General features: G+C 44.4%; 1 protein-coding gene and 1 long non-coding RNA gene across 3 annotated transcripts in view; one reads left to right on the top strand and one right to left on the bottom strand.

Moving 5' to 3' along the window:
• The window catches only part of LHFPL3 (LHFPL tetraspan subfamily member 3), a 252163-nt gene extending 239750 nt beyond the window's left edge, over window positions 1–12413 (top strand). For both annotated transcript variants that reach the window (XM_037387421.1, XM_037387422.1), the window contains one exon: window positions 9719–12413. In XM_037387421.1, the coding sequence (XP_037243318.1) occupies window positions 9719–9747 (29 nt within the window). In that variant the 3' untranslated portion in view covers window positions 9748–12413. The remainder of the gene's footprint in view (window positions 1–9718) is intronic.
• LOC119147975 overlaps window positions 7530–24778 on the bottom strand; it is a 64459-nt gene continuing 47210 nt past the window's right edge. Inside the window, exon 3 of the long non-coding RNA XR_005104257.1 lies at window positions 7530–9275. This is a non-coding gene — a long non-coding RNA (uncharacterized LOC119147975). The remainder of the gene's footprint in view (window positions 9276–24778) is intronic.

The raw sequence follows: 24778 nt of genomic DNA, 5'->3' as shown, positions 1-24778 counted from the left end.
TCCCAGTAGGGACCCCTGAGAAATACCACTCGTCACCAGTCTCCACTTGGACATTGAGCCACTGACTGCAACTCTTTGAGTGTGACCATCCAGCCAATTCGTTACTGGGATGGATGAAGAAGCCACCAAAGCTCCTAAACTCTGGAGCTGATCTTACACTGTATGAGGTGTGATCATTCCAGAGGAGGCAATAAGATGGGTTATTTATAGTGCCACATGGATGCCACATCTGAGTGTTAGAGAAGGCTCTGCTGGAGAGCTGGAGCTTGTAGAAAGAGCTGCCCTTCAGACCGCTGATGGTCTTCTCACTCCTGCAAGAGACACCACAGGTTACAAGTGAAGTTCATATGGTTAAGGCTTCTGTATTCACACCTTCATATTGACAGGCCTCAAGGACAGGGCCAGAAAACACTGGATGTATTGAGATGCTTACAGACTGATTACCCAAAGAGTTATTTACTTAGTCTCTTTTGTGAGGGCATTACGTACCAGAGCCATCACCAGGAGGGACTGTGTGTGGGGAGTGCAGCAGCATGCAGAAATGGGACAGTGGGAAGAGCAGAAAACAGCTGTGACATGGCACTAGGGAGATGAAGCGATTCTGGATGCAGAGGGTGGCATACAGGGAACACCTGCGTCTGCAGGGCTCCTGTGGGAAGTGGGAAGAGGTGGGAGCCAACAGCTTCCCTCCAAGGACTGGCTCCCTCAGACAGGAGGAAGGCAGTGCTAGGAGTGATGCTCTTTTTGTTGGCATTGCCGTTTCCTGTGCACAGCAGTTGCTGAGCCTCGTATGGCTAAAGCTTCAGGGCTTGCTGAATACACCAGGTCATCACCTTCCTGTTCTAACCCAGAGGAGAAAGAGCACAAGCAGGACACTGTACCACACCTGTCATTCAGGGCTGCTGCTAACCAGCCTGTCTTCCTGCATGCTTTTCAGCTGGCAATTTCATAACACAGCTTTCCACTTTCTTCTCTGTGATGTTTGTGGTTTTTTTTCTCTGCACTGCTAATCACAGTCTGCCTTCTGTGCTGAAAGCTCTTCAGGGAAGGAATCTCCTCTTCTTCTTTTGCAAGAGTGCACTTAACACTTCTACAGCAACTCAGAAAAATGTTTAAGGGAATAATATATATTAATAGCAATAATAAATCCTTATATCTTGTCCAAAGCCTGCATAAATCAGTTTTGCAGTAATCCTGTGGGACAGCTGGAAAGGGAAGATGTCTGAAACAATGCCTTTAGAACCATAAGCATCCAACACACTCCTTGCCACCCATCAGGCAGGTTTCCATGATGGATGGTGGTCACCAAAAACCTCGCCCTCTCCTTAGACCCTGGCTTTGCCATGTCCAAAATCTAGCCTCTGTTCTAGCTGAGTATCACCTAAATGCAAGAGATTTTTTTTCAGTAGTTTGACATGTAAACTTATAACCTTGGAAATTATCATGGGCCTTAGGCACAGTCCCAAATATTTCCTATTTTCCTAGAGAGTATATAGCCAGTTAATTTATATTCTTGTGCTCAGGTAAGGTAATCCACAGTTTTGAAATCTCAGACTAAAAAGCTTCTCCAGATTGTTATCTTTCTGTTTCCCATAAACATGTAACTTGGCACCTGTATCTTTCTCAGAGGCAAAAATGGGATCAATGTTTGCAGCTCATTAGCAGGTTTTGATTGAGACCCAACATTAACAGCAGCCACCCATTCCATGAAGAGTTTGCGGTCAGGGCGAAGGACCCACCGCCTTGGTTTGGTCAGCCCCTGCCCCAGAGGCGCTCTGGATGAAGGCCTCCAGCCCTGGAACCCTTCCCCCACACTCCCAGCCCCAGCCCAGCCCACTTACCAGATTTTCTCTTCCCACCAGCACAAGTCCCTACAAAGAGAAAGTCTGGAAAACTTCTGGAAACCCCTGGATGTGCCTTTGTACAGCAGGGAATCAGGTGGGATTTGTGCCATGCTCCCAGGTCACACAGCTTTGGCACTGGCTGGAGAACAGGGAAATTCATTTCACACAAAGAAAGTTCAAAAGTTTTCATTATTCTGCAGCATTTAAGGTTCACCAGCATTGATATTTTTTACATTTTCTGAGATGTTTAAATTGAACTTGTTGTAGATGTTTTAGTTATTATGTTATAATTAAAAATCAGCAAATTATTTCAGGAAATTCCGTTCACAGAAATGCCATTGTAACATGCCAGAATGGCCAGAGAACTGTCATGGCTCTTGTTCTTTCTGTTATGAGTAAAATCACATTATATGAATCGGGAAATCATTTGGAGAAATCCAATCTGTTGAAAAAAAAGAGCAGAACTCTGTTTCTGTCACATTGCTAAAATAAGCCCCATCGTAGCAGTTTCCTTATGCAGACATCCTGGCTGGCACCTTCAAGAATCTGCCTCGATATCTTGGCTTTCTCCCAGGGCCAAACTCCTACTCTCTGCTGCACAGAAATGCAGGCTGGAACCAACGTGACGCCGGAGCACCACGCTTCCATCAGCGCTTCCATCGGTGGCGGGCTGTCCCCAGCTCGGGCGTGCTCATAGCCCCCTGCAGCCCACGCTGGCCCGGGTGGCACAGCCTGGACAAGCAGAGCTTTGGATCAATGGATCAACAAGATCTGTTTTCCCAGACCAAAGATGTGCCAATGTCAACTTCTGACATTGCCCAGCACAAGAAAACTCCTGGAAGATGTAAAGCTAATAAAGCTAGATACAAACCCTTATTAACAAAATGGAAAAAGGTAAGAGGACACAATGATAATGCAAACATTGTCTGGCCAATCTGCCCAGGACCTTTTCAAGTTACCTCCACTGACATGGCTGGACCCTCAGAGGGGCTCTCAGCAAACACACACAGATCAAAGTTGGTAACAGTTTTTAAAGACGATGGAGACCTTTCTGAGCAGTCTGATCACGCAGCTTGAAGGCTGGTGAAACAAACAAAAATATCTATGGATCCTCTGGGTTCCAGGGGAGAAACTGAAAAACAACTCCAGCAAATGTGCAGAATATAAAGAAAGTAAAATATTTTCTCATTAAACAGTTAAAGAACAGGAAGAGTTTAGGAATCGCTGTTCAGGGACTCCTGTTTAGTGACAGCAATTTATTAGACCATCTGGGTAAAGAAAGACTGCAGCAAACCACACGGAGGAAATAAAAATAGATGAACAACAAGTAACTGATTTTGCTTGACTTGAGCCTACAACTCCGTGGAGCAGGAAGCTACTTCATGTGAAAGACGTTATTGATGAAGGCATTTCAGTCTCCCTCCAGTCCTTCCAACAACATACTAGATCTCCCATGCCAGCAAACCTATCCTGAGACGTGACTCCCATCCCAAACTTGCCAGAAACATCACCAAGTACAAAAGACAAATTGATGAGCCTTCTGGAAAGGGACCACCGGAGGAAGGAGCATCTCTGTGGTGCTCCACAGTAAAAGAAAACTCTTTAGAAGAAAGAATAGGAGGCTTTTTGCTGTGTTTGCTCACTATGATAAAAATCTTCCTTTTCTTGACAGGCACAGAGCAAATACTGAAATGGAAGAAAACACTGCCCACTGTTCTGGGATCTCATCACTACATTTCAGTGTTTCAGTACCCACCTTGAGCAGACACACAACCTCCTCCCTCGTTCAGGGCACGCTGTGCTGTGTGTGATGGTAGCAGAGGGGCAGTTGTGCCTTCTCCGGAGGTACACCAAGCTGTCCAGCTGAGGGACCCAAAAGCTGTTGGTGGCAAGGCGTGGGTAGTAGAGCCATCACCTGAGGGAGCCCTGTTCCCATCAACCCAGACTGGTGCCAGCAGATGACGGGGATGATGACTTGCTCCATCCTTGGATAGGTCTCTCTTCCCTCTGCCTGTCACTCTCCTCCTGCCTTTCTCACCAACACATACACATATGTTCTCTTCTTGGAGCCACATTCAAACCAGAGGAAAGCCACCTGAGCCAGGGATTAGGAAGGGTGGCAGGGAAGCTTGAATCCTGCCCAGATTTGGCGTTTCGGGGCCCGTCAGTGCCACCAGGTTATATTTAGGTGCAGCTGAAGGAGGATCTTGCAGAAATAAGAAAATTGCCAGGCTCTGATGTGCTGCCTTCTTTAGGCTGCTCTAACCCTGGTTCTCAGGGTTTGCAGTCGAAATTCACCTGCTCCCCCAGGCATGGTGTCGCTGGCAAGAGCAGCCAAGCTGACTGCCACACATAGCTTGGCTCACGCCTTCCCACCAGGCTGGCCCACTCTTTGCATTCCTACACCCAGGCTGGTGAGCCTTTAAGCTGTTCAGCTTATTTTACTGACCCCTCCCAGGCTGGGGTTGAAATCTTAGACCCACCTTCTGCAAAGCCATTTGCTCGTCCATGAAGGCAGTCCTAGTACACAACTAATTTCCAAATAAATCTCTCCTTTCCCTACTCCACACAAGGTGATCAGACTTCATTGCTTAGTCCTTTTTTTTTTTTTTTTTTAATTGATTTGTCTTGACAACCACAAGTTGTCAAGAAAAAGTAAGACTTTTTCTTACTCACATAACAGCTTCAAAAAACTTTCTGTCTGGAGAAATAAAAGAAAACATAGAAGATAATATTTCCCTGCTGTGTCGCTCTTCTCCTCCCATAGCAAACTGCCTAGAACCAAACAGCCTCTGAACTGACAGCCGTTTCTTCCTGCCATGTGTCAGTCTCCACACAGAGCAACAGAAAAAGGCAGAAAAAACAATGTAAGAATAAACTGGATTTTAAAACTACAAGAATTGGCCAGAGTGTGGCAGGGAAAAGCAGGACCTAGACAGCAGGGCAGTCATGAGAAGCATGAAGTGTGCAAGGAGTGTAGCTTTAGGTCTGCCAAAGCGCTGGGTTTTTTTCTTGTGAATGACAGTATATGAGTTGTTGATGGCAAATATCTGTCCGTCTGTATGTCATACAGGGATACTGGAAACCTGGCAAAATTGATCTGACTGGATCCTTCAGCAATTTTTCTGTTTCTTTGTGGAAGATGTCCAATAATAGAGCATTCTGTCTGTTCCATGATTAACTCGGACCATCACCACCTTTGCAGCCCTGAAACCGCCCTCCCAGATGCTAGAAATGCCCTTGTGCAGGCATGAACTGAGCCTCCTGCCCTCAAAACAGCCTGGGCCACCTTTGACAGACATCCAGAAAATTCTTGAATGCTCTTGAAACCATTTCCTACAGCCCTAAAACACTTCCTACAGCCCGTGCCCAGGAGTTCAGCTGCTGCCACTAACAGGGTGCATGAAATACCACCTGACAGATAGAATAAGCCCCACCATTCCACACAGCTCTGGTTTCACGGGGCTTGCATACCGAATCAGTTAAAACCTTGTCGGTTTTTATGTGATGCAATTCTATTTTATTGCAAGGAAGTGCTGCGGCAGAAGAGCCAGCTCGCACACCCTTCTGCTGAGACGAGCTTCTCCTCTAATGCCATAAAGACCAAACCATCACCTAATTTCCACCCCAAAGTTTTGTAAAGTTTTCCTAACTCCCCAAGGTTTGCTGTGTACTCTCTTTAACCCTTCCCCTCTCAGGTCACCTTTGGTAGCTGTGAGTGACAGCAGAGCAGACAGTTGCCGGATCCTGCCCGCTGGTTTGCCAGGAGGAAGAAGGAAACGTGCTCAGGCAGCGCTGGTGTGGGCAGGTCATTTATCATGTCTTGAGAAGATGTTGAACAATTAAAGCACTGAAAGAGGGCTGCTAGCCAAACAGTTATGGAATTTCTCTCCATTCTTCCTTCCATCTCCATAAGGCAGCCTTGTTCTCTCACTACTGTGTTTGAACAGCAGTGCAGGGGTAGGGACCAGGGAGCACAACTCACCCACCTCCTGGCCACACAGCTATTTCCAGGATGATCTGTGGGCAGCATCTCCAAAACACATGCTAGACTTTCAGCTTGGATCACCAGGGCTCTTAAGAGTTTGGAGAGGACCTGAGTTGGCATATGGCTGTTTATTGAGAGCACAGTATTTGCCCCAGGATGGCTCTCCACAAGCACCCCTCAATGAAGCCAGGGCAAAGGATGTGTAGTGCATCAAGAGGGGAAAAGGCACCCATGGCAGGTGGGCAAGTGGAAATACACATTCAGAGGCAAATGGGAATATGGATTATTCCTGTCTCATCACATGGAAAACAAAATCATTCCTCCAAGCCACTCAGATAGGTTTTATATGTGTAAAGGGAATATCCTAAGAAATAAGAGAAGACAGGAACATGAGTTGCCTCATGCAACTGGGCATCTACCTACTTTCATGCCTTTTAATTACACGCATCTGGATGTTGCCCAGGCCCTGAATGTATGTTGCTATTTGAATTTAGGGATGCAATAGCGAGAAGTGGAGCTTTAACACACTTAGCATTGCACCAACCCTAACATAAACAACGAAACCATCTACCTGTGGTTATGAGGGCTGACCCAGCTCACAAGCAGAAAGGCGAAAACTCCAAGCACCTCATTAAAACTGAACTTGTCCAAAATTTTTGGCCTACTGCCTGGGCAGCAGTGTTATGCAGGGTGCATCAGAAGTCTGTTTTCAATTGCAGACCTTCAGCACAATGTTTCCCTCCTCCTTCATCTCCTCCCACGCACCAAACCCAGCGCCAGCATTCAAGAGAAGAGAATGTCACTCTCTAGGCTAGAGGAATACTGTGGAGACACTGGGAAGAAATCTCTGGTGCTTCATTAGCCCATGGGTTTCTGCCAGCTGATGTGGTTTCAGAATAGCACCAGCTGTGGTGTCACCATGAATGTTGCTCTCTAGTTTGGTGTTTGTGTGTGTTTGGAGACAGCGACAAAAGATTAACTCTTGGAAAGGTTATTTTCTAGGTGCTAGTCAAGTAAATGGTAAAGAAAGTTGCATAAATATAGCTGGTGACAATTAATGGTGTAAAGTGTTAAGACTTTCAGAGAGACTGCGTATTCAGACCTAGAGGGTCTGCCTTTTTCTGTATATTTACTACCCATCTGACTGCCTTTACAGTAACAGCAGGTAAGGGACTATCTGAAATTTGGTACGTGCTTTATACCTTGGCAGGGAGCAACCTGGAAGTCTCCCATGATTCATCTTCAAAACAAAGAACTATCAATGGCCTCTCTCTGCTAATGTACATAAACACAAAAATGCTGCAAATGCCTCCAGGTTGACTGTACCCCAGCTCTGCAGTCAAACAGAAGAGACTGCCCTAATTGAACAGGTCAAATACCAATAATAACCATGTTGTCAGGATGTCAGCCCAACAGGCAGCCTTTCAAGGCTTTAAATAGAGAACTTAACAGCAGAGCACCTAGATGGTTTGGGTAATACAGCTTTCACGAAAAGTGCTTTCATTAACTGATTACTAGGCAACAGCACTAGAAAAGGGTTGTAAAGTAGCTCTGAGAAAAGAAACTTCAAGGAGTCAAAAGCCTATGATGTGATACAAAGCAGACTGAGGGATGTTGGATGTGAATGACTTATTTCTGCCTTATCAGCTAGGCATCTCTGGCATTTATTAATTTTCATTTCCATGTGTACAACACCTGTGTGCAAATTTGTCAAAAAAACCAAGAGGTTTTAGTATGTTACAACTGAAACACTGAGTACCACTGGAAATCCAGTAAGCACTGTTAAGGATTTGAATAACACAGGTACTTGAGATTATGATTAAAAATAATTGAAAGAAATGGCTCATTCAGTTCTATTAACTATAAATTGTTCCTAGGAGTATCAGGGCACGTGCTCCTCACCATGCAACTTTGGCTTTCCCTGGATTTCAGTCTCACCAACCATTGTTTAAGAGGCTCACAAAATATCTCACTTAGCAAATACACAGACTGGAGGCTTAAGCACTTTTTCTTTCTTTTATTGAGTAGCACTACTTACCTATATTAATAATTACCATATCAATTAAATTAGTAATCATATTAATAAAATGCACCAAAATTCCCAACAGACCATTTTTAATAGATTATATTTATCACAAATATGTGCATTTCTCATCCATTCTTTGTCCTTCATTTTTGCCACATTTCAAAAGGATAAAGAAAGCTCATGGAGCTCTCAGTGGCAAGTTTTCTTTTCAGTTGGAAACTACCATCCCTATTACATACTTGTGTCATAAAAGTGTTTTTACCACAGTCAATGCCATACTGCATATTCATTTCCTGACGAAAGCAAAACTGATCCATTTGTGTTCTGCAGGGCCCCCCTTAGCTCACCTTCTGTTTCTCGCATAGCTTATTTGCTACTTTCTAATCTCAGCAACATCAATTAAAAGTGCCTTCTTTGTAAAATGTATGTGGACTACAGATACGTGCTGAACGCTTGTGGGCCATAACAAGTCAGGAATTTTTTTCTAAAACAAACTTTGCTTGTAAAGCGTCGATTTGTTGGAAGTTGATGGGGGAAGCAGGCATCCAGGGTCCGTGGCAGAAGGATTAGCCACCAGTGCGCTCCTTGGGTCATGGTACCACCATCCTGAGCTCTCAGGTCTGGGCATCCTGCTCTGGGGTGTCACTTTCCCTGACATCTGCAAGTGAATCAGCAGAAGGACAAGGTGACCGTGAGTGTCAAGGCGGGTGAGGAATTGGTGGGAATGGGAGAAGGTGACTGCTCCATCTAACGGAGGGGGGGGATTCAATATTTCAGTCTTCTTACAGTAACATTTTTAAGAGTTTCTAGTGCTGAAACTCTTAGTTCACCACCATTTCACAATGAAATTCATTCTTATTGTGATTTCCCCTGAGTTCTGCATTCCAGCAGTCTCCTGCAGAGGCCTCTGCATTACGATGAAGGCAGTGGGGTTGTGATGAGGGTGGCTGTCTTCTCCCCCAGTCTTCGGGCTTGTGGGACCTCTGACCAGGGAGCCTTTCACAGGACACAGCGGGGAGGCTGCCTGCCAAATGACTTCACCGTTTGGTCTGAGTGATCCAGGAGAGTTCAGCTAATGGTGAATTTGAAGATGTCATTTGGTGCAAAAGCCTTCTGATCAATGCCAAACGCTGGACCAGTCAGGTTTTTACATTTCTGTATACATAGGTACTTGCACATATACATTCTCATTAAGCTCCTGTTCCGGTGCATTGCCCTCTGCGGCACCAACTTATGGACAGTGACCTCCAGTGAGGAGAGGGGAGCCTTGGTTGCCCCGTTTGCAGTGCCACCGCAGCCGGTGTCCACTCTCCTGCGTACGCGCCTGTTTACGGTACATGGAAACTGGATGGGTGAAAATTAGTTTTTAAGGAAGCGTTTGCATTGAAAACATCTCTGTCCTCATTGGGGTCTGCTCCTGCAAAAAGTAACACAAGGTGTTATTTCATGCTGTTTACAAATGTGGATTGTGTGGTCAGCAAAATGAAAGAAGTTATTAATATGGAACAGGAAATGTCAGGATTTTAACTCAATTCATGGTACTCACGTAGCAAATGTCGTTCTTGCCCCACACACATTGTAGCTTTATTTTCATATTGTTCAAACTTTAGATGAAATAATCTCATTATTTTTGACTTCTCGTGTCAAATAGCTGATGAAACCTGATTTTTAAGAATTCCAGATTACAAATCTTTGTCGTATCTGAAGATTAAACTTGTCATTTTTCATGATAAATGGAAATGCAAATAATGAAGTGTATTAGAATATTGATCAGAGTCTTGCCCTGAGCCAAGCACAGCATGAACAACTTTATGTTTGCTGGCAGTAAACCAGCTTCTTTCTTCTCTCTGTTTTGCACAGTCCTACTAAGCCAATCCTCACTAGAATGAGCACAAAACAAAACGAATAACAGCTTTTGTACATCAACATTAAAATGAGAAGAAGCTTGGGAAAGGGCCTCTAACAGAGAAGAACGCTGATGAGTGCAAAAACGCGTGATGGGTAAGCACCACCTTCTAAACGTAGATCAACCAGACATGGAAGTGATTTTCAGAAGAGAAATGCAATCATGGATTACACACCAGCTCATTAGAAACTGTTGCTGAATACAGCATCCAGAAGACATGCATGAAAAGTCACATTTGGGGAATAAATTAAAAGGGGTGTAGTTGTTGCTAGATAAACATATGTAATATATATGCATTGAAGAGGTTTGTAAATGTCATTTTTTTTATTCTGATGGAAAGCAAAAAGCTTTAAAACCTTTCACAGTAGAGAGGCAGTTAACTCCAGGCTATTCCTATACCAGTAGCCAAGAAGCTGTTAGAACATCTCTCTTAAATTAGCATTTATAAATAGACTGAATGTTTCCATCACCTAGTGGAAAAAGCATAACTTCTACTGCTACATTGCTGCACTTCATTTACTTCACTGTATAATAAGTTGACTAAAACTGTAAAGCTTCTCAATTTTTACTGCATATGTGTTCCAATTAATCTATGTCTGTAACAAACTTAACACTGAAAAATTATTTCTGACCTATATTCTAGTTCTATGAAGCATATAAACTGTAAGGTATGTCTGACTGAATATCATAGTACTATAATTTCCCGAGGCACATAGAATTGTTAGTTTTTGAAGTGACAAAATAAAAGCACTCGATTTCTTTTTTTAATAGGAGAAAGTAATTTACCCCTTAAATATAATACAGAGCTGCTCACTGCAAGGGCATTTCTGTTTTTTTCCCTTGTTCTGCCATCTAACCGCTGAGTGACACCCTCTGGTCCGTGCTAATGCCAATCAGGCGAGGTGATCCAAGGATCCCTTTAGGCCTTAAATTCAATACATAAATGAAGAGACTCATAAGCAAATACACACTGCAAATAGCTATGTGAGGTCTGGGTGCACAGAGCCCTGGAGCACCGGTGGGGCTGGTGCTTCCCTTTGCAGGGCTCGGTGGGTGGCTCCCCAGAGGACAGCCTCATTTCCAGAAGCCCCTGAGCAGCAAAACAGGGGGAGGCCGAGAGTTTTCAAGAAAGACCCCACAGCAAAAGGCCTGGATGCCAAGTGCCAGGCACAGAGCAACGGAGGGAAGCAGGGACCCCAGGTCCTCTGCTCCACTCCGATACCTCCCAGCGTGGCATGGGTCTCCTCCTGGCTCAGGACTGGGCAGGAGCACGCTGCTCCCCACATTTTTTCTGCCCTCTTCTGCGTATTGCAGCTGAATCCAGCCCAAACGGACCCTGCAACGCTATTTTCTTCAGATTTTTTTAAGCCTGTTGCTTCATTCTTTGGCTTGTGAGGAAAATGGCTAAAATAATAATTCAATGCTAATGTTGATCCCAAATAACACAATATGCTGAAGACATGAGCAAAATATGAGTTAAAACTGTTCTTTAACCATTGGCTGTACAGTACAAATTATTCCAGATTTTAGTGCATGAATCTCAGAAAATTTATTTTATTTTTGAACAAAAAAAATTATCTTTAAGCAAACTGTCAATAAATAAATACAGGGAACTAGATGACTCTTCTACCTAGCTACCAAGGTCCCAGTGTGGCACTGCTTGTCTTAGAGACTGAACGCTGATATGGGTATCTACCAATTAAACTTATGTGTGAATCTGGGCAGCATTTTTTAAACAAATACGTTGTTTTAATACAAGTCTGTCCTTGTCACTGTGTCTAGGAGTCTCCCCTGACTTCTACAACACCAGTGTTAGAGCTGGTCAGAAACCCCATCCAAATTATCAGCCACCATAAACATATTCCCAGTACCTGCTACTGACCTAAAGGGGGTGGAAGTAGTTTACACATGAGGCTTCATAAACTCATTAAGGTCCCACTTCAGACAGGTTTTTAAATCTGTCATTAGTCCAGCCAGTGTCAGCTGGAAAATGCACATCCTTAAGGGCCAGATGCCTTCAGGAGTCCCTGTTAAATCACGTCTCAGTGAAGCCTGTCTTCATTCACTGCCACACTCTCACCTCAAAAGCCTGTGAAAGGGTTTGCTATCTGGATGTGCTATCTTATCACCCTCTTCATTTGCTCCTTAGGTTTACCTCTATTCCACATTATTGCAGTCATGGCACTTTTGCTGCAACAGAAATCACTGAAACAGGGTTTCTCTGTATGGTATTATTTTATTACGGACACTAAGTTTTGCGTCATGGTGACTGTGTAATGTAAAATCCCTTTCTAAATATACACAAACATTGCAAAAAAAGTGTCATCACAAGACCTTGCAACCCTGCCAGGGCAGCTCAGTGAATATGTACACAGTCAGAAGGAAAGACATACCAGGATGTACATCACTAAATGTTGACTCAGTATGAACAGTATGTTTTACCTTTTTAAATGTTACCGCTTTCCCATCCCACTCCATTGTAACTTGTCAACTGTAATTTTTTTTAAGTCAACAAACTGTAAAGAAAACTGTTGAAATACTTGATTTTCTGTAAAAAGTAATAACAACAATAATTTTTGTTACTTTAAAGTATGCTTGGTATTAAAGTACCTAATAAAGTTCAACAATGAATTTTGTAGCATACTAAAATAAAGTGTGATAGTGCTTTTCTCCAGCTCATCTGTGGTAACAGCTGCTGTTATTGGGATTACTGTCCTCCTCCTAAACACAAGCCTGGCCACCTCCTATACACTTGTACCTACACAGATCCCTGAGGTATGTAAAGTCCAAGGAAAATCTGATGCCTTAATGTATGCAGGGATTTGCATGCATGGATCAAATTCACAGTGTAAGAACTTTGTTGCTAAGTCATCTCCACCCTCTCAAACCTGACTATATATATATATATACACATATATAGGCAACAATATAAAGTTCCTGATCACTTTTTTTTTTTATAAAACTTAGTTTATAGTAAGAGAAAAGTGCAAATTATTTAGGAATTAATTATAGTTAAATAGAGAACTGCCAGGTTTGTAGGATGCTGAAGTCCTGTTCATTTTTATAGGCAATGCCTTTCAGTTATTCCTAAATATCTCAAGTGGACACAGTAAAGCTCAGGAACTGATTCCCCCTAATTTCACTACATGAAGTTACACTGGAGCTGTCAGGGGCTGTCCCAGATGTGCATCATCCCAGAGTTTGCACCAACAAGAGGTAAGTACTTTCTTGTCAAATAGACGCTGGATTTGCCTCCGTGATGCTGATGCAGTGGTATCCGTGTTTGGTGATGATCTAGAAATGATTGTGACCAGGGTCTAATTATTCCCAAACTCCCAGGCAAATCTGCTATATTTTGACAATGGATCAGCTTCCCTCACACCATCCAGCTTCCCCTCTTCTAGGTAGGAAAAGGTAATGCTGGGCCCAGCAGCTTTCTGTCCATTTTCACTCTAGTCTGATGTCCTTCAAACATTTAAAAGTTTTAGTAGTTTCAGCTGATATTCTGAGGATTTGAAATGCAGTAAGAACTAGAAAAATTAAATTAAAAAAAACAAAACCAAAACAAACAAAAAAAAAAACCCAAAACACCACAACACCACATTTGTCCTGACTAGTTTATACATTGGAAAGCCAGCCATATGCTGAGTAGCTTCTCAGGCAGTGCCAGAAAGCAACATAGGTTTTTTCCCCATGTGCTAAACCCTAGTGGTTTACACATTTCTCCTTTCCAAGGAGCTCTGTGCAGAAGGGAGCATCTTTGTCTGCTGTTGGAGTAGCGTGCAGTACCTGCACGCATTGCAGCCATTCCACCTTGATCTGTGATCCTCATTGGCTTACATTAATATTTTGAGAACAGACTTTCATGGAAGACTCAAAATTCTGCAGAAAGTAGAATATGTACTTTAAAAATTCATGCTCTACCCTTTATATCAAACAACGTTAGTCCCATGCTGCCAAATACAAAAAGCCAAGGCTTGCAGTGATCAGATACTGCCGTGACACTTTCTATTACCCATATGCCTCTCTTAAATTTTTGCTTTGTGTTACTTCATACTGCCTTCTGAAATGCCTTTTGCATTTTAAAAAGTAAACTGCTATATCCTTCCCTTCTTTGAGATAGTCTTGTAACACCGCTGTGGGCAGTTACATAGCTTTTCCACTTCACAAGGTGACAAGGGAAGTATTGCCTGTGCAAGAGAGAAATTTCTGGGGAATAAAGTGTAAGCAGGCACACTGTGCTCACCAGCTCCCAGGAGGAGTTGTGGCCCCTAATGGCCTCCGAGACACTAAAAAGCTCCCCTCCTTTTGAAGCGGTTCCAAAAATTGCTGCAAAACATTTCCCAAGACCACTGGTGTAAGACCAGCCTCCAAGTTTGAACATCAGCTCAGTCACCTGGGAAAACAGCCTGGAAGGAAAGATGCTCCAAAAAGCTAGGAGCTGGGGCTGGGGAATTTACCTCCACAAACTGGTTTCAAATTAGCGTAACAATATGGATTATTACTCCTGGTTTTGTCAAGCACAAGTTAGCTTTATATTAGCCCAATATAGCTGTAAGAACTGTTAATAAGGAAAATGAATTATGTATTCATAATTGTTAATAATAATTTTTAATCTATTACCTTGCTTTTTCGTAGGGAAAAAACTGAAATAAAGGTTGCCAAAATCCTATATGCTAGACTGATGTCTCTTCGTGGGATTGTTTTTTTTTTAAACATGTAGTAATCCTATCAGTTTAACTCCAGAAGATGCTCTGGAATGTCAGTTACATTACCAGTTATACAGACTTAGGATCTGGCCTTCGGGTTTTAACACAGAAAGGTATAAGTTTGGCTCTGCCGTAGAGAAGATCAGGCACCTCATTACTTTGACGATTCTCAAACATGGCCTTCTTGCAATGTACCAGGTAAAGCACTGGGATGTCAGCACAAATATTAGGCTTACAGGCATGCAATTAGCACCTTGATTCTCCTTTATCTGGCTTTATGCCAACACACTGCAAAATTAGTAATGAGCTAGGTGAGAGTCCTCTCTGTTTGCTTCATTTTTTTTTCCATTAATAAAATGAAATTAGTTGTAGTGCCACTGGAATATTCTGAGGCTCAATTAAGCACTTGCTGTATTTGTTGAGTTTCTCAAATGGCAATTGAAAATAATGTAAAATGTTACATGCTTCAGGCAATGAGCTGAGGTGGTCGGTGGCATCAAAACAAGGAAGTTTTCTGGAAGAGCTTTTAGGCTATCAGCTGCTATATCTGGCATCAAGGAAGGAGCTGGTTTAGTCAGTATAGCTGAATTCCATGTATGCTTCAGAAGGATAAGGAATACAATCATTCAGAAATTCTGAAAGAGCTTCCAGCTTAATACATGTCACTGCTGTGGGGTTTTATGTTGTGGGTTGTTTGGTTGGTTGTTGGTTGTTTTTTTTTTTAATCTGCTGTAATATAATACGAAATTCCCCATTTACAAATTTTAATTAATTTTGCGTTAAGTAATGTGAAAATTCTTCAGCCACAAGATACGCTGGGGATGCTGAGCGCAATGGCGGGGTTTCGGTGGAGCAGCCCCGGGCAGCGATGGCTATTGAGTATATCTGTGCTGCCACCTAACGGCCAGCCGCTGCGGCAGCGGGCCACCCAAAGGGCAGCTGTGCATTTGGGTTCACAGAGATGAAGTAACACAACCAGCGGACACATAACCTCCTGTGCCTCCCAGGAGCAGGGCAAAAATCAAGAGGCAAAACCGTCAGTGCATTAACCCGCACTGGACAACTATCAAATTTGAGAATTTCTACACTTATATTTGAATTTCTAAAGACTGAAGAGAACATTAGCTTCATCTCTGTACATGTGGATGAGAACTTTGCCTAATGTTTTAAAAGCGTTTTCCAGAGCTGTACAGCCCAGTGCTTCCCAGGGACAGGTTCCTGCATTTCCCAGATAGGACAGACGCTAATTCTCTACCCTCACAAGGAGCACGTGGGTGATGATGACATTGTCTTCCCTCTTGGCGTATGACTAATTCAGACTTGCAGTGATGGTATATACAGCTTCTCTCTCATTTCACTGTAGTCGCATCACTTTATTAAAGAATATTTAGCAGCCTTCTACTTTTTCCAGTTTGTGGATCCCACACAAATTTTTGAGATCCCTTCCCAGATTTCATATACACACATGACCCTACAGAATATGGAACTTATTTTCAACAAGTGATCTTTTGTATATCTCCTAAAAGCCACCTGCGCATCCTCAGACTGAAAATCATTGTTCCAGAAACACGTCTTCTTCTGGGACTCAGTGCATTCCTATACCCCCTTTCCCAAGAGCTGTTAATACCCACTGTTTGCTTCCCTCTCCCTCCTTTTCTCCCTGTTTTTCCCTACTCAGATGTTCTGTCCAATCCATTGAATCCCTTACCCAGAAAACATGATGCTTAAAGCTGGTTTGAGGGAAAGGGATGGTCTGCTGTGATTATACAGCTTAACGTGAAGTAACCAGCAGGACGACTTTCCATCACCTGAAAAGGCTGGGGGATGCTTTCATGATGGCTAGCTCCTTAGCTAGAAATAAATAATCTGTTGATCATATCTGAAAATCTAAATCCTGCAGAGCAGAATAATTTGGACACAGAGCCCCACTCCCCGAGGAACATGATGACTCAGCAGGGTGCAGACCACCTCTGAGAAACAGACAGGACACCAAAACTACAGAAGTAGTGCAGGGGTTGAGCCCACCCACAGAGCAATGTGAATTGTAGGAAGGCATAGCAGAAAAGAGGAATCAGGACCGGGAGAGCTGAATGCGAGCCCTGAAGAAGAGAGTCCCCTATTGCCATGCCAAAGAGTCCTTCCTAAATCCCACAGCCTTTAAGATCCACTCTCACCTCCAGCATAAACTGGGCAGGAGGGCCTGTATCAAGGCCCTAAGTGGTGTTTGAGAGCATGAAATGGAGGGATGGAAGAGCACAAGTAGCAGGCATCAGAAAGAATGGAAAAGTTAGGTAGCTTAAGTCAAACCCCTGTACCAGAAGATAAGCATAACCAGCCAGCATTCCTCCAAATTGCTCCTGTTGGAAGACCAGAGGTTAATGAGGCTACTGAAAAAACGACTCTGAGACAATACTCAATGTAGCACTGGTGAGCTATGGTCATGCAATAGGAGACTCATGACCATCTTCAAAGGTGACAGAACAGGGAAAATTGATGGTCCCTAAAGGAACAGGATATCAGATTTAGGCCATCCTAGATAGCGTCTGCTCTGAGCATACTAAAATCTGATGAGATTATGGATTACTGGGTTGAAGGCTCTGAGCAGCTAAAGCCCCTAATCCAAGAGAAAGAAGCAGGGACTCTAGAAGCCATTAATACATTAGCCATGAGCAAAAGTGTTCTGTGAAGGTGCAGCGAGACCGCCAGGCTGTGGCAAGCATATCAGCAGCAATGAGTCCTTCTTCCCACAATCCCGAAGAGACATTCCCAGGCCCCTACCACTCCCTGGTAACACCAAGGGAGTGTCTGGGGAATAGGAACTGGTGGCGGAACCATCCTACTTGGGCACTGCCTGAGGAAGGAAAAGGCTGGGCATGTGGCAATGCCCAGAGAAGCAAACTGGAAAAAGTCCAAAGCCAACACTGGCATTCGGACAGGGTTTCTAGCAGAGAAGCTCCCAAAATTATAAGAAGAGTACGACCACACACATCTGTCCCATGCATTTCACACCAAAGCACCTGATGGTCTTCTCAGAGGCCTTAGATAACAGGTCTCCAAAATGAGTTTGTAAAAGAAAATGACATTGCATCTATTTAAGCCAACTGCATGACCCTGCCTGCTGCTTTTGTAAGACAGGAGTCACTGCTCCGCGCTGGGCTCCGAGGAACTACCACGCCAGGCAATATTCTGTTTGCCAGTTAATTGTCTTTGGACTGTGCTCCTGTTCCAACACGGAGGCCACATCTCCAGCTGTCACCTTACCAAATAAAACATGCCCTTATATTTCTTCCCCTCTTTGCTGCTTCTCTACCCTTACAGGCTCCTCCAAAGTAGAAGAGCAAAATACTAATATCTGTACTCGGCACTCATGAAAACCTCACAAACACAGCCTGTTTTACTGCTTTTCAGTGGCATGGGGTTTTCTCCTTTTTACAAGAATTATGGAGGGATGAAGAGGCTGGGATAAGCTTTTACAGACTGGAAAATCCATGGAAAAATCTTAAAATCTGATATCCATGCCTGAGAGGCCTGGAGTCACAGCATCGCAGGGACACTCGGAGGGGCCTTGGGAAGCCTCTAGTCCAACCTCCTCCTGCTCCTCAGGGACAGGGCTCTACCTAGGCTTATAAACATCAGTGGTGAAGAGCACACGGTATTTCTGGGCAACCTGCTACAGTGCTTAATTAGCCTCATGAATGAGTCGATATTTAAGTAAATATCAACCAGGAGACACTGATAAGTGGTATCAGAGCAGCTGCTAGGTGTGCGGCCCCACTCTCAAGGGAAACCATTCCACTCTTCTTACAGTACATTTTTAACTCCTAGGCAGTCAGATTTTAATATATTTATAGTGCTAACTTGTCGTTGGTACTGAATTATATTCTTGCTGTAGTTGGAATGGAAATATTTCACCTAAGCTTGTTCATCTTACCTGTAAGAGCTAAACCCAGAAAGTTTTATTACTGTGTTGAGAAGTAATAAACGCACACAGACCAAAAAAGAAATTAGTGGTCTGTAGCCCTCACACTTGTAGCTGTGTTTGCTGCAGAATTCCCCAGCCAGGAAAAGTCAGGTTGAACTAACATGTGACGACAAGACCCGTGCCTGCAGCCCAGGCAGTAAATTAAACTCTGCCAGCATGCAGTACCTCAGTTTCATGTTGTATAAAAATACCAGGTTTTATGAAAACTATTTTTCAGCAGTAGATAGGAAGATTTGCAACAAGTTATCAATGAAAACTGAAGCACATTGTTATGCAAAGCTGCTGTTGAAATCCAGAAGGATGTGAAAGAAGCCAAGCACAAATTCCTTGTGCTTCGATCCACCTTGGTGGATGTAGGTGCACACAAGCTGGTGTGGTGATGTAGAAGATCAGTGTAACAATCAGCGGTGTCTGTTTCCAGACCATGAATTCTGTTCACCTAGGACTTCTTCTTTGCTGGTGGAAGAAATCCTTCCAGACACAGGGAAAGCACTCAAAATCTGGAGACATCTCTGTGAGTGTTACACCATCATGGCCCCTGTTTCTTCTTGGGCTTAAGCCATCTTTTCAAGGTAATAAGTTTTCCTTCCTGTTTCTCTGATTTTCTTGTCCCCTTATCTCCCTTCTACTTTCTTAGCAAGAATATTGCCAGTTATCCTATTTTTTTAATTGAGTTTCTGATAACTGACGTTATTCTGAAAGCCCAAATAATTTACTCTGGACTTCTCAATAAAAAGGTAAGGATGTATTATGTTTGTTTTGTTGCTTATGTAGTTTTTGTTGGTTTGGTTTTTTTTTTTTTCCATTTTTAAAGTGACTTCTGAGCACGCACAGTCATGCTGAAAAGCAGGAAGACATGCATATCACGTATTCTGAAGGTTTCTAAGCCAGAAGGCAAACAAAAAGAACTCAAAGCTCAACAGTACTTAAGCCTCATTATTTTTAAGCCAAACCTGTGCTACTTTGTAGCCTGATTCACTGTATTTTAATGCCAAGTACTGCAGTAACCAGCTAAAAAGCGCACTTTTCCTGGGGTGTGGAAAGGAACATGTCAGCCAGATGTCGTCCCAGGCCAGAAAACAAATTAGCATGCAGCAACGAAAACAAGCTCCCGGTCTGAGCCGCCTGATGCGGTGGCTGCTGGGCATCGTGCCAGGAAACAACCGCCTGAAGCAGACGTTTTCCCAGTTGTTGCTCCTGTTCCCTCCTTTTTCAGCATATTTCTACGTTAGGATTTTACAGATGAGGCTTCTGACCCGCAATCCAGCACTCAACTTGTCTTTCCTTTGTCTTCTCCTCCCCTCCAGATGCCAGATGGTTTGTATCAACAAGAGACTTTTTAAGCAAAGGAATTTATTGAATACAACAGGAAGCGAAGTGAAACTTTACAGACTGAATGATCATTCCAAAAGGTCAAGGGAGGAGAAGTATTTATGAAGACAGAGTAGACCAGAGCCCCCGTACAGTCCAGACCAAGATTAATTGCTTGCAGATTGTAGTAGCTAGATGAGAAGCCCAATACCTCCAAGCCCCCAGAGCCAGTCAATGTCAAGTGAAGGCCCATTCAAAGACAAAGATCTGGGGGTTATCACAGAAGGATGGGACAGAGAATCAATAGGGCTTGAGCATCAGGACCCAGGAATTCACCTCCTGAGTTAAGGAGCAGATATGTTACTAGAAAAAAGTATTTACTTACTATGCTACAGCTGTGAAAGATCAGTATGATCCTTTTCTTGTGACCGCTTGGTAATTTTAACTAGGAGAAAATTAGCAGATGCATTACTCAAATCGGGTGCAATTTCTCTCTCCCCATAGGCCCAGCCATGTGGTCTTGGTGGTCCTGGTTCTTTCTTGTTGCATGCAGGGATTAGCCCACGCTGTGGCCAGGCCAGCTCCATCAGAACTACCAGTTGTCCCAGTATCCTGGTTATGCTGTCTTTACCAGACAGAAGCAGAGGAATTTGTCCACTGGCCTCAGGTCTTGTGCAGCTTCATCTAAGCATGAGCCCCACCAATAGTTTTGCCTGAGCTGCCCAACATGCTAAAATCACAGACAAATCACTGAGAACGCGGTGTCATGGTCGGAGTATGTCAATCTAAGCACATGCTACTGCCAAGAGGAGCAGTCCTGCCCTCCCCTGCCTGCTCCCATCACCTCTCCTGTGTCAGCACTAGTACTTGTGTATCTCCACAGTAAGCTGCACCACTGAGCTGGTTCAACCCACGCTACGGCCACATGATTACCAGCGCCAAAATGCATCGGGGAGCACCAATATGGGGACTGAAAAGGAAGCCCGCAGCAGATGGACATATTTTGTTCAAGAAACCTACATCACGACTGTGTGTGCAATCTGGTGCATCCTGATCCCATTGATGACACTTACTTACTGTGCATAGTCTGAACAACCCACCCAGCACTTGCACAGGAGGTCCAAAGCACCCCAGGTATATCAGACTTGAAGGACACATGTTGTGAAGTCCATCTTTGTGTGACCACTAAGACTACTTAATATGCACAGACTGCACCAGACAAGTGGGGCCATTAGGTGGGACACTGGATCTGCCTAATGCTGCGTAGACACAGCAGGATCACTCATTTATCTGTGGAAAGGGCAGTTCCACTTAAGACAACACCACCTGCATCCATACTTCTGCCTGCAGCTTCCCAAATTTCCCACCTCTACCTGACTCTATACTCAGGACTGTACTGAAAGCAATGCGCTGGTGCAGCAGATGAGTCAGACACAGATGAGGCAGCTGTAAATGGTGCCCATGAAAGGGAAGAAAGATGACTTTGACTACCGAGGTTTTTAATCCGACAACAAAGCCTTCCACGCACTTGGAAGCTGAAGCTATTCAGATAGAGAAGTACGACAAAAATGTGTAAGTAGGAGGGTCATCCATTATTAGTACATGGCAAGCTGCCTCCGTTTCAAGGTTTGAATCAAGATCTTCAGCAAAGCAACGTTTGGCCTTGGCTGAGGCATTTCTGAGCACAATGGTATGTGTATAGAGACTGTGTATCGTTGCACGTAAATCCCAGGCAGCCCTGACAGACAGGCTTTAGCAGATCTTCCTGCTGTTGTTCAAGGAAGACTTGCCCCTATCTCTTCCCTCTGCCTCGCTGCCAGGGCCTGCTGAGCCCACCACGGGGCTCACAGAAGGGAGTTTGCCACTTACGTATAAAAAGTCAGGTGACTGTCAAAAATTGGCAATTAGGATGAGTATACAAGCAGGACCTGGCCCAGGGACTGTCTAATGACTCCTCTGAGAGCATTAACAGCAGAGGAGTTAGGAAGGAGAGGAAGAGTCACAGACAGAGTTAGGAGGGAGGAGAGGAGTCATAGCTCAGGAAAAGCAACTTAAACTGGACGAAGGGAACTAATCACAGTTAATTTACCAACACCCTCCAAACAGCCCACAAAGTGGTCTGGCTTTCAGCTGACATAAGATATATTATGTGAATGTAGGATAATTAACATTATATGACTGGCAAAAAAAAAAGTTATTTCCAAGTTTAATTAAATTTATATGAAAATAATCCCAGTTTTAGCTGAATCTTCCTGAGCAAAGAAAGAGTTGCAGATTCAAGGTTGATGTTTTTTGCCATGTAAAGTTATTTATATATAGATGCTAGTGAAATTACTTAAATGTTAACAAGTCAGAAGAAGCAAAATAATTTTAGCCGAGCTTGAAGCGCATGCACTGCACACCAAGCACCATCTTTCCCTCAATGCATTCAGTGTTCCCTCAGTTCAGTTTCCATTTTATCAATGCTTGATTGAACTCCAGGTTCACAAGAGCACGGGAGTAAGTCCCAGTGAAAGGATACTTCCCCCTTGGTTTTCTGTGTTGTGTATGAGCAGGAGCAGTGAAAACAATGGAAAGCCGAGCTGCACCCTTTCGCTCTGCACAACTTCCTCCAATTTCTCCCGAGTGAGATATGAACTGGGCTACAGCAAAACACAGGTCATGGTTAAAATGGCATCTGTTAGTTGTGCTGTGGAATTTGGGAATGGTGACATTCTCAACCCATCTGCTTCTTCAGGATAAATTACTTCGTTACCCAGGTGTATAATAAGATGTAAAGGGGAAATTTAAGATTAATATCCTCCTGGGTTTTTACTAGTCTCACCAGGCGAACAACAGAAGTCCCGTTTTAAACTAAGGAAGGAGAAGAAGCACTAAAAACTGCAGGGGAAACGGCCCAACACTGCAGAGGACTCGGATGAAAGGCTTTCAGAGCTGCAGGCAGAGGTCTGACTGGGGAGAGGCAGAACCAGCCGCTCCTCGTCACTGCCCCGGAGCGAAAGCAGACCTTCACCCACAGCAGCGCATGTGTCAGCGCGCTGCCGGCCCTGCCAGACAGACCGACCCGCACGGATTAACCAGTTTAAACTGGGTATTTGAAATAAGCCGCAGGAACTTTCCTGGAGGGGATTAGCAAGTCCCTGCAGCGCCTGCCCTGGCCTGACAGCATATCTGAGGGCATCCCTGGCATCGCAGCTGCGACAGACAGCTGAGACGGGGTCATGTCTTCATCGGGCTTCAACCGAAAATGTGGCAGACAGGGCAGCACTGTGCGGGGAGCGGTGCCAGCCCGAGGTTTCCATTCCTGCCCCAGCTGTCACTGCCCTGCCAGACGTCACCGTGCTGCTGCCGCTGGCTCTTCCCCAGCTGGCCACCACATTAACCGGAACGGGGAGCTGTGTCATGGGGCCGGGGCAGCTGCGACATCCCAGAGCTTATGTCTGCCTGCAGCCTGAGAAGTGCCTGAATCTGTTTTTACTTTAAACCAGTTTTACAGTCTGGACTGGACTGGGATTTACATGTATTTTATGTGGCCTAAACCACCCACTGTGCCTCATAGGAGATGACAGTTCCTGCCATGAGAGGTTTACAGCCTCAGAGCGACTGCAGATGCCCAAAGACCAGGGCGAAGTCTGCTCACTTCTTCCTTTCCGTGACTCTTCCCATGGCTGGCCAGATCACTTGGTGGTTTCTGTGTCCCTTCCCTGCCTTGGGGCAACGTCAGCTTCTCTGTACAGGCTGAACAGGCTTCACACGCTTTCTCCAGAGTCTGAAGCAGCTTTCTGAATCTCAGAGCTGTGCGAAGGTACAGGAGACGTCCTGCTGGCTGTTGCCACCACCCAGGATGAGGGGTGACCATCTGTGAAGCTGACCAAGTGGGAGGTGGTGGCAGCAACATCCAGAAGACTGGAGGAAGGGAGAACCTACTCTAGCCACCAAATCTTGCAACATCTCTGCACAGCACACCTTGTTTTCTCAGGTTTCATGCTTGTGTCCTGCTGTCACCAAGTCTGTACAAGTCTACAAATTAGAAGCTGGGGGCTTTTTTTGGATGAATCTAAGGGAGTTAGGAACACAGCTCCCAAGAGCATCACTTTCCCAGCCCAGGACTGTACCTGCAGACCAATGACCACTCTGTGTGCACACGGAGGCACACTGCAACCTACCAACACATTGCCCCTCTGTAGCTGCCATAGGACAGGAGTAGATTAATGCACACCCAGAAAAAAAGGGCATTGAAGAAAAGGTGTGTAATAGAGGAATGTGGCACACAAAATAATCTTTGGGATCATCCAAGGAAGACAGACAGGATGGAGGGCCAGCAGCGCACGTACAGCATATTCCTTATCATCCTCTTGTGATGTTCAGCGGTTTGCAAAGGTACAAAACCAGTGCTGCGTTCAGACTATGTCTCACCAGGAACCGACACGTTGTAAACCACAAGCTAAAAACTCACACACAACAGCCTCACCTTCTTGATAAAAACAGTGAGAGTGGTTTCTTTATATCTAATCCACCGATAAGGGAGGAGATGCATGGTCTGGGACAGCAGAGCTGGAAACTGTTTCATAGGAAGTAATATAATCCAAGTCCTATATATTTTTAACCTGTTCAGCCCTGCCCCCTCATAAAGCAGCATTTCAGCATGCAGCACTTCTGTTAATTGAATGCCTTCTTAAATGCAAACAAGGAAAGCCACACTAAAGTCACTCAAGACTCCAGATAAGATTTGCAGCTGGTATAAATAAGTGAAATGTCACTAAGGCCAGAGGAATTGCTCTGTTCTTCCCTCTCCTGCTGCTGCAAGCTGTGAACTTGACCCTACATTTCCATAATCCTATGAGGAGCAGAGCACAGCATCAGGCATGTTGCTGCAATCCCTCCTCCCTCCCGCCTCAGCCTGCCCTTAGCATGACGCAGGTCAAGCCCTGGCCCTTCCCCTGGGACACCGGTGTGTCAAGCGGGCTGGAGGGAAAAAGAGCCAGGGAGTGTCTGGCCTGGGCGGGAAGGGA

The sequence above is a fragment of the Falco rusticolus genome, chromosome 5 (assembly GCF_015220075.1).
Source record: "Falco rusticolus isolate bFalRus1 chromosome 5, bFalRus1.pri, whole genome shotgun sequence".
NCBI lineage: Eukaryota > Metazoa > Chordata > Aves > Falconiformes > Falconidae > Falco > Falco rusticolus.
Note: the sequence above shows the minus strand (reverse complement) of the source record. Positions and strands in the feature narration are given on the sequence as shown.